The 10,266-nt window shown below is 45.5% G+C and overlaps 1 protein-coding gene across 2 annotated transcripts; it reads left to right on the plus strand.

The window, feature by feature from the left end:
* Positions 1–4,353: 4,353 nt before the first annotated feature.
* tcea2 (transcription elongation factor A (SII), 2) lies at positions 4,354–7,787 on the plus strand. 2 transcript variants are annotated; one of them, XM_028409888.1, is made up of 10 exons: positions 4,354–4,549; positions 5,544–5,606; positions 5,690–5,795; positions 5,871–5,955; positions 6,039–6,190; positions 6,317–6,373; positions 6,479–6,633; positions 6,722–6,868; positions 6,942–7,013; positions 7,592–7,787. In XM_028409888.1, the coding sequence occupies exons 1-10, from the start codon at positions 4,481–4,483 to the stop codon at positions 7,598–7,600; spliced, it is 915 nt and encodes a 304-aa protein (XP_028265689.1). In that variant the 5' UTR covers positions 4,354–4,480; the 3' UTR covers positions 7,601–7,787. The 2 variants fall into 2 exon arrangements, with proteins under 2 accessions (XP_028265689.1, XP_028265688.1); XM_028409887.1 differs by lacking the exon at positions 7,592–7,787 and having other exon boundaries at positions 6,942–7,233.
* The last annotated feature ends 2,479 nt before the right edge of the window (positions 7,788–10,266 follow it).

The following is a 10,266-nucleotide window of genomic DNA, read 5'->3' on the forward strand; positions in this document are numbered from 1 at the left end:
CACCAATGAGGAGCCATTTCTGGAAAAACGAAGAAGAGTCATCAGGACTAGGAAACAAGCACTCCGCTGCTTTGGAGCCTCTAGTGGACATTTGAGGAACTGCAGATAAGAATCCTGCTATAAATAGTAACAGTAACATGTTTTTATGATATTTTGTGGAACTATTTGTGTTTGTCCTGCCTTGGCTGCACAGTTTAATTCACTTTCAGTCCATTTTAGGAAGGTTTTTTTTATCTTTTTTGTGACGTTAGCAGCACAGTCTTTGCATCATCAGCTTCTCAGTAAACAGCTGACTGAGCTGAGACAGACAGACCGACAGAGAGACGGACAGACGGACATACGCTCTAAAGTCCTGAGAGACTCATTGAGAGGAAGTGTGCTTGTATTTGGGGGACAGGAAGAAGAAGCAGGGAGCGAACACTTTCTCAGTTTCACACCACTGCAGAGCTGCTGCTATTCTTCTGTCTTTAATCCCAGAGGAGCAATACCCCACACACACACACACACACAGACACACAGACACGCACAAATAGTAAACACAATAGGACAATAAACAGACATGCATCACAGGGCATGTGTGCAGACCTCATCAACTTCTTTAATTTTATGGTTATATTTTTGTTTTCAGTTCCTCTTTGGAACGACAGCAGCCCGTCTGCACGACAGTATTTACATTTAATGACGTTTTCAATGACCGAAGCAGGAAGTGGTGAAGGACGAGAACTCAGAGGACTCGTCCACCGACGATCACGACTTATTTCTGTAAACTTAACATCAGCGGTGTGACGATAACTGCACTGAATTCAAAACATTCAATAACACACCTGTGTGTGTGTCTTTATGAGAAATGTGTGTGTGTGTGTGTGAAGTAGGGGGGTGTGTGTGTAAGTAAATGTGTGGGAGTGGGGTTGCTGATGTCTTCCCACACACACACACACACATCATAAAACACACACACACGGCAGAATAGACAACAGCTCAGCAGCAGCCCGGCAGACTTCAGTCCTGCTGTGACCCGCTGAAGGGAAATCTCTCTCTCTCTGTCTCTCTCACACACAAGAAAGAAAATAAAACAGTGAGAAACTGTCATAATTTATTTAAAAGTAAGAGTCAGGATCACCTGAAGTTGTCGCAGGGCGGAGAACCACCACACCACCGGACAATCTGTGCCACACAGAGACCCAGAACCCAGGTCTTCGTCCAGAGATGATGACATAATCAACACCTTTTCTCCTGACTTCCTGTCTCCTGGCGTGGCGGTCGGGCTGGAATGTTGGCACCTGGCCGGGACACACACACACAGGTGGGCAGTCGCTGTAATCATCTGGCTGTAGAAAAAAGGCATTTCCTGTTCCTGAAGTAAATCATTTACTGATGTGTGTGAAAGACGATTATTTATTTTCCACGACAGTTTAATGAAGCAGATTTTCTTCAAAATCTTTCACATCCAGGCTTTTACCCACTTCCTGTCTCTGTCTCTTTGATGTTTACAAAATAAAAGCCCATTAGAACTACACTTCCGTGTCATAATGACACCATTGTGTTTGTCTGATAGCTACAATACCACAGTTCTGAATAAATTCATTTTTCTCCTAAAGCCTAATGATGAATCCGTCACATACATGCTGGCAGATCTGCTTTCTTGGTCTCCGGGCGCCGTTTGTTGTGCCTCACACAGATCAATGCGTACAGGAAGCGTTTGTTCTGTGTGAATCGGATCAATGAAGCCCTGAATTCAGGAAGCGTCCTCTTCTCTTGATCTATGGACTCATTCGAAGTCACCTCTGACGCCAGGAAGTGTTTCTCTGCTTGAGCTGGATCCATGAAGCCTCATTCTGAAACAGGAAGTGCCCACTTTCCTTCATCTGTTCGTACTTTACCCTCGGCACCAGGAAGCGTCCTTTCTACTTATGTTGGATCTATGGAGTTGCTGCTGGTAATGACCTTGGACAGGAAGCGTGCGCCCGGTCAGGATGGATGAAGCCATTCTTATTTCCTTCAGAAAGCCGGCCAAGTATTGTGTGGAGCTGGCTGCTTCTTCCTCGCTGTTGGTAAATGAGTCGGCCACGGATTCGTCAGACAGCCGAGGCTGTTTTTATCACCTCGGATGTGACCAACAGGCCGACAGCAACAGCGGCTGATAAACATGAAAACATAGAAACCTCAGCTGTCTGAAATATGTCAGTGAATTTATCAGCTCGTTCAACAGATGGAGAAAAGAGAATGAACAGCAAAGCCGGTGCAGGAATGTCAAAAACTGCAGTTCCACTGATGGCCTCTGGGGGGCAGTCTCCAAAAAAATGATGAAAGCCGTAGACCTCCTCAAAATGTCCAAAAACTAAGCCCGTTTACAGCCACAAAGACTGTTTAGGTTAATAAGTTATTTTTTAGGACAACTGTGCATTGAACTCCATTTTCTTAAAGGTAGGGTAGGTTTTGAAAACTCAGTGAGAGTCAGCCAGATTTCAAAGTAAACACACACCCCTTTCTCTCGGAGCTCACCCTGAAGCCACGCCTCCAATCACATGGACGCCATCACCTGAAGACGAGCTGCGGTCTGTGACTTCGGCCATCATGCACGTACCTCTCTGTGCACAGAGCAGGAAGAGAGTGACAACCAGCCAATACTCCTACAGGGTCCACCCGGAGGATTGATGATGTTTTTATGTTTTATAGCTTCAGATGATTCATATTCTTCGTTTTAATGAGAAACTGCTGAACTAATGGTTGCTATCGGACTGTAAAGAGAAGTTACACTAATTTAACACAAAGAGCATCAGAAGGAAATCTCCTACCCGACCTTTAACCTGCTTTGTCCTGTAAAGGGTTAAGGAGTTAGTCAGGTGACAGACATCATTAAATCCTCCCCCAAACAGACATCTGTGCCAAATCTGCAGACATCACCCAATGGTCACCCTGGTTAAAGGTACAAACACACAAAAAACTGTGAGGAAGGACGACAAAGTATAGGAAGGAGAGGGTGATGAGACAGAGGAAGAGGATGAAATCATAAACAAAGAGGATGTCTGGAAATAATACGACGAGAGAAGAAGAGAACAGAAGGACAGAAGAAGAGGAGGAGGAAGGAGAGAAAACAGGAACGCTGAACAGATGAGAAACTGGAAAATAAGAAGATGCTTTCGTTTCCTTCAATCAGCTTTTGGACGAGTTTTTGTCCTCTGCACCTCCTCTGCTGCAGGTTCCATGTAGCACTAACACACACACCTCAGCCAGCAGCTGTTGATGTCGCTGCCAGCTCAGCTCTGCAGAGCCTCGGCTGGAGGAGGTTTCTGGCTGCACACTGCAAGAACCAAGAATTCATGAGACTAACAAAACAAAGTTTCTCCGAGAATTCTTTACTGAAACTCAGAGTCTGACGACCTGCAGGACTCAGCGGGCCGTCGCTTGTTCAAAGCTGATCTGTTGTAGATTACGTTAAAAAAAACAATTAAAGATCACACACTCATTTATCTTTGCTCACATGAATCATAAACCTCAGCATTTGATTTTAATTATAACTCCATAATTTATATTTTGATGTGTGATCAATTCCCTTCGCTCCAAGCTTTTATTTAGAAAATCCAGAGTTTCACAAAATAAATAAATTAGAATTACAATGATTTATTTGTACAATTTTGCACATTTGGTGTTTTATGCATCTATTTCCACTGTTAATACTTAACTTGACACAGTTTTTAGATTTCACTTTAAAAGCAAACCAAGATGTTATGTTCCTGCCACAGAGTCAGAAAAATCACAACTGATCTGGAACATTCAGCCTCTCAGTCTTTGACCCACACTCTGACTCTTTAACCCTGTGATGGGTTAAGATCTTACCTTAACAACAGTGACCTCTAGAGGAAGCAAAGCGCAACTACACCTGAATGAATGAAAGCGGAGCACAGACAAATATCTTCGTATAATCCCCTTTAAACGGAACTGATGTCACTTCATTCTGGCTTTCAAAATAAATCTGCTGACTGTGGAAAGATGTCAGAGTTAAATTTGAATTAAACAGAAAAAAATAAAATAGTACATGAGAGAAACAGAAGCATCAAAATAAAACACAACATGTTAGACATGAGAAGACGTCGGTACAGTTCTGTGTATGACGGTTAAAGACACCACTTTAACCATCTAAACACTTGAATAGTTTTTAAATTAAAAAAAAACATTGGTTCCATCTAAAGACAAAATAATGTGTTTTTGAACTTACCTTTTATCAGAGAAGAATTCTTAGACTCCACTAAACTCCAGAGGAAAGAATGTTTAAATGAGTCTCCTTTAAAAAAAAACGAAAAGCAACAAAGACTCCATGTCCCATCAGCCCACAGCGCCACAACAACAAACGAGAGGGAGGCAGCAGCTGGGAGAGAAGGAGACAGACTGACTGCGTGGAAGAGAAGGAAACACAGAGCGGAGTGTGGCAGAGTTTTCCTCCCACATCTATGGAGCTTCTCCCCGCGGCAGAGCACTGAACATGGCCAAGAACCAGGAGGTGGAGCGCATCGCCAAAAAACTGGATAAAATGGTGCACAAGAAGAACACGGTGAGTCCTGCGCGCGGAAAAACACGCCATCAGGTGATGAGCGGCTACTTTACCCGCGGAGAGAGGGAACGTTCTGGAAGCGGAGCCGATGGTCTCATGGTCTCATGGTCTCACACACTCACTCACACACACACCAGCAGGGCGCTTTCTCTGTGTGTGTGTGTGGAAATAGTTTGGTTTTAAATCACAGCAGCCATTGGTCCAAAAGCTTCCAATTAAACCAGGCGCACCTGAAACCTGTTTCCATCAGAGCCGTGTGTGTGTGTGTGTGTGTGTGTGTGTGTGTGTGTGTGTGTGTGTTATTAAATAAATCTTTGGATCATTCTAGAACATCTAGATGAAGCATAAACAAAGTCAGAGTTTGGTGAATGTTCAGAGTTCTGCACAGTTCTGTGAAGTCTGAGTCAGGTGTCAGAAGTACCAGGATGTTCTAACATCCAGCTACATCACTATTGTGCCCACTTATTGTGTGTCTGCCGTGTTGTTGTGCTGCAGTGGACCTTATTAAACCCTCTGAGGTGTGTTCAGGGGCGCCGCACCTCTCTGCTAATACTGGAAACAACTAGCTTTAAAGGTCGGGCAGGAGGTCTCACTCTGATGCACTTTGTGTTAAATTAGTGTAACTTCTCTTTACAGTCCGATAGCAGCCGATTAGTTTGTCAGTTTCTCATTAAAACGAAGAATATGAATCATCTGAAGCTATAAAACATAAAAACATCATCAATCCTCCGGGTGGACCCTGTAGGAGGATTGGCTGGTTGTCACTCTCTTCCTGCTCTGTGCACCAGAGAGGTACGTGCATGATGGCCGAAGTCACAGACCGCAGCTCGTCTTCAGGTGATGCGCGTCCATGTGGTTGGAAAAAAAAGGTGGAGCAGGTGGAGCAGGTGGACTCGTGGTTTTGTGCTGTCTCTCATGTGCGCCTTTGTGTCTGATGTCACATTTGGATGAAACTCTGTCCACAGAAATGACATGAAGGTTGCTCTGTTGGCAGGACGGAGCTCTGGACCTGCTGAGGGAGCTGAAGAACATCAAAATGTCTCTGGAGACGCTGCAGGTAGGAAACTCCACACCTCCTGGATGTCATGAAGTGAGTGAGTGGAATCCTTTCTCCTGTCCATCCTCTCTTTGTGCGTGCAGTCTACCAGAGTCGGGATGTCGGTGAATGCGGTGAGGAAAGAGAGTTCAGACGAGGAGGTCCAGACTTTGGCCAAAACTCTTATCAAGTCCTGGAAGAAGCTGCTGGGTACGCTCACCTGTGTGTGCAGACAGAGAGAGAGAGAGACGTCCATTTATTGTCTGTTTGTTGTGTTGTGTTCAGAGGGGAAGGCGGAGGAGAAGAAGAAGGACGGCTCTCCCGTGAGGTCCTCGTCCACCTCCAAGGACTCTGGCAGCAGCGAGAAAAGGTTTGTTTGTCTCACAGTGAGCATGTCGACTCCTCTCACCTTCCTCACACTTCATGGTCCTGATCCTCCTCCTCCTCCTCCAGCGAGACCCCCACTATCCCCACCTCCCCGACTTCTCCCACCACCGCCACCACCCACCAACCTCGGGTCGCCACCTTCCCGCCTGCGCCCGTCACCACCGACAGCGTGCGGAACAAGTGCCGAGAGCTGCTGGTGGCTGCGCTGCAGACCGACGGTGAGCGGACCGCTGAGCGGCTCACTGGTTATTGTTTAATATAAAAAGGCTCCAGAAACAAAGTGGGGGACGTACAGGAACAAAGTTCTGGACTCTCCATGCCGTGTTTGCTTCTGTGTGTTTCAGACGACCACAAGGCCGTCGGAGTCGACTGTGAGCACCTGGCAGCACAAATCGAGGAGCATATCCTTTCGTTGGCTCTAAGACCCACAGGGTCGCAGTGCAGGGCAGCATTCGCTCACATCTGTCCGCTTTGTTTTTGGCTCCTTGACTTCTTGTCGTGTTCACAGATCTTCCAGGAGTTCAAGTCCACAGATATAAAATACAAAACACGCCTACGAAGCCGCATCTCCAACCTGAAGGACCAGAAGAACCCAGACCTGCGGCGCAACGTCCTGAGCGGGGACATCTCGCCCGAACGCATCGCCACGATGAGCGCTGAGGTCGGTGGGGCTGACGCCTTCCTGAAGTTGTTGCATCAGATTTGCTTGTTGTTATATTATTCACGCGGTTTGTGTTTGTTGTGCGCAGGAGATGGCCAGCGCAGAGCTGAAGCAGATCAGAGAGGCTCTGACGAAAGAGTCCATCAGGGAGCATCAGCTGTCCAAGGTCGGAGGGACCGAGACGGACATGTTTGTCTGCAACAAGTGTCACGGAAAGAGCTGCACGTACACGCAGGTACACACACAGACACACACACACAGGAAGCCTTCAGTGTTTTTTCCTGATTTCTTTTTTGTGTGTGTGTTAGGTGCAGACACGCAGCGCCGATGAACCCATGACGACTTTTGTTGTGTGTAACAGTTGCGGCAACCGATGGAAGGTGAGGGGAAGGGCAACAGCAACACAACATGCACTTACAGACATAAACAAAGTCTGCATTTATCTGTGTAGCTCAGAAGCCATGAGTGACCTGCCGTCACATAAAAAAACAACATTATTGACCTGATGTGAGTGAGAGCTTTCCAGAGGTAACGTGTCACTGACAAAGTCTCACCACAAGATGGCAGCAGAGACCTGACTGGAGTTATCACCACTCCCTCACAGCTCACCTCCTGTCTTCTTCTTCTTCTTTTTTTTTTACTCCCCGTCCCTCTCCGGCCTCCCTCCCCGCCTGGTTCACCTCCCCCTCGTGTTCACCTCCCCCCTCTGGCTCCCTCCCTCCCTCCCTCCCTCCTGTAGCTCCCGGCTGTAGGTCAAGGTGAAGTGAAAAATTGAGGAGCTGATGGTTTGTGGGAAATCCTTTCTGTTGTTTCAGCACTTTGAGATGCTGCAGAAACACAGAAAGAACTCGGATGAAGCTCTGATGGAACTTTTGTTGCACGTTTATGTGTTCTTGTTTTAACCCCTTCTGCTCCGTCCGCCTCTCAAAGTAATCAAAGTATTTTGTTCTCGTTTCAGTTCTTTTGAAGAAGACTCCTGTGTATATATTAACCCATGAAGAAACTAAAGTCATTAAACTGGGAATGAAATGATGGATTTTTTTTTGTAAAGATTTCTTTTTATATTTATAAAAGCTGTAATATATATATTTGGAGGAAACTGTTGTCTATTTGGTTTACTTTATTTTGTATGGAGAGTTTACTTTTTAGGGTAGAGTGACATCACACTTCGGCCTTGTGGAAGCAGTAGCTGTGCCTTTCTTTGCCATGTTGTGCTGCAAAAGATTTTGCCCTTAACCTGTATAATAAAGTTGCTCATGAAGATGAAATGTAAAAATGAGTTCTGTTTTATTTTAGAATCTGACTCCTTAAACAGGCCGACACTGACGCAGAGGGTATAATCTACTTTAAACAACGTTAATAGTGAAACAGATGAGAGCAGCGTCTGCGAGTGCGTCGCCTGCTGAAAGGTGTGAGGAAGAGGAGCAGAGAAAGCTGCTGCTGTGTTTGTTGTGGAAACACTGCTGAGCTCTTTCCATACATGAGCATGGAGGAGGGAGGGAGGGAGGTGGAGAGACACTTGAAGGCACTGAGAGACACCGAGCTCTGCTCAGCGTCTTCTTCCTGGACGGAAAACAGACTGAAGTGAAGACAGAACGCAGAGCAGCCGATCTGATGGAGGCAGTGGAGGAATGTAACTAAGTATTTGTACTTTGTTACTTCAGTAAAAATAACAGCTCATCCTTTCTCCTCTGACTCCATGCTGCAGCTGTCCCCTGTCCTTTCTCCTCCACTACATGTCTCCAGTGTCTGTAGTTCCTTGTTCCATGTGATGAACACAGTGCTGGACTGATGTGAGGTCAGACTCTGCATGGAGGTGGTGTCACGCTGCAGCTGTGTTTCTATAATGAGCCTCAGTCATGATGCCGGTGCTCTGGCTCAGTGAGCTAACTAGTTAGCTGCTGTCTGCTAACACAGGTCCATCCATGAATGATGAACATGAATCATCACATGAATCTACAGCAGGAACACTGACACAGTAAACATGCTGAATGCCTGTTTGTTATCAGCAGCCTCTCTGTTCACTTGATGCCCACAGCCTGCCTCATGACACACAGACCTGTCCACAGCTGCTTCTGGACTGAACATGGACATTAACTACACATGCTCCATTTGACTTTGATTATTTTAACCTGTTCACATCCTTTGGAAATCAATCATATATATTCAGTGTGTGAGTACTTTTACTTTGAATACTTAAAGTACATTTAAAAGTACTTAAGACTTGTACTTAAGTAGGATTGTTGATGCAGCACTTCTACTTTTATTGAGTATATATTTTGCTGGGTAATTGTACTTTTACTTAAGTACCTGGCTTCAGTCCTTCCTCCAGCACTGGATGGAGGAGGAGGAGGAACAGCAGCGGCTCGCACACTATATAAAGTTAGGAGGTGACGGGTGGAGACGGCACATTAAAGCTGCTGCTGTGATGATACATTAAATAAAAATCAGATTAATGTCATTTGCGTCTTATCTGTGTTTGCCCTGACACATGACTTCACTCCATCACACAAAACTACAAATAGTTGCTAACTAAGCTAAAGAGAAAATGCTAAAGCAGCTAAACATATGCACTGTTCATGCTAACTGTTTCAGTTTCCAATTCATTATTTCCTCAAAACTTTACTTGAAATTAATCCAAAGCACGTGTTTACACTATAGAGACTAACTGGACTTCTGTTCTCTCATGTAGCATTTAGTAACTTCATCACCAAACTTTAACGAAAGGCTGCTGCAGCTGGTTTCACACCAGTCTCTGCCAGAGTTCACTCCTCCACACACTGTGTAATAAAATAAAATAAAATGCTGAGCGGGTTTCAGTCGTTGTTTAGTTTCCTTTTGTGTGTAAACATGTTAAAGCAGCAACCAGCATATTCTGACTCATCAGTGCAGATCAGCAGATAAAGGGCTGTCACTGACAAGTGTGAGAATATGGAGACAGTGTGTGTATTTGCATGTATATGTTCCTGTGTGTGTGTGTGTGTGTGTAATAAATCCTGAACACAAACAGTTCATGTTACAGTGTGACTGTGGAAAAACACCAGACGCACAACCTACAAATCAACGGTTCCACACATTCCCTCAGTGTGTGTGTCTGTGTGTGTGAACAGACTGAGGAACAGACTGTTGGGAGTATCAACACACAGTCAACTGCTACAGCTCTGCTCAGGTCAGGTTCACTTTCAGTCCAAACAAGACTTTCACCTCAGAGCCGCTCGGCCGCTTCTTCTTCATCACTGAGGTTGATGTAAGCGTGTTGGCTGAGGCGGCGACATGTGCGTGTTTCCCCGCTGCAGAAACACATTCAGCCGTTTTATTTCGAAATCTGCTCAGCTCTGCTCTGACAGGTCATTTATTTACATTCAAGTAACACCGTCAGTGCTTTTTAATGGCTGCTCAGACGCACCTTCCCCGGGTCATTAAGGCCCCGTTCACACTGGAGAAAGTCGATCCAGCTAGAGTAGGACTGAATCCAGTGATAGCCAGTATTTTCAAATCTGGCTATCACACACGTGTCCGCAAACAATCCGGCTTAACCCGGCTTGTTTGTGGTCCTCCAAACCACTAAGTGGCGCCTGTAATATACAGAGTCCTTTCAGGCTGCGGTTTATTCCTTTGTAGCCCTGTGGAAAA

The sequence above is a fragment of the Parambassis ranga genome, chromosome 7 (genome assembly GCF_900634625.1).
Source record: "Parambassis ranga chromosome 7, fParRan2.1, whole genome shotgun sequence".
Taxonomy (NCBI): domain Eukaryota; kingdom Metazoa; phylum Chordata; class Actinopteri; family Ambassidae; genus Parambassis; species Parambassis ranga.

Excerpts from the sequence above, each read along its gene's own strand:
- tcea2 (XM_028409887.1), top strand. The coding sequence starts at position 4,481 with ATGGCCAAGAACCAGGAGGTGGAGCGCATCGCCAAAAAACTGGATAAA. Across the intron at positions 5,796-5,870 it reads GTCCTGGAAGAAGCTGCTGG|AGGGGAAGGCGGAGGAGAAG; the intron begins GTACGCTCACCT and ends TGTTGTGTTCAG. Across the intron at positions 5,956-6,038 it reads TCTGGCAGCAGCGAGAAAAG|CGAGACCCCCACTATCCCCA; the intron begins GTTTGTTTGTCT and ends CTCCTCCTCCAG.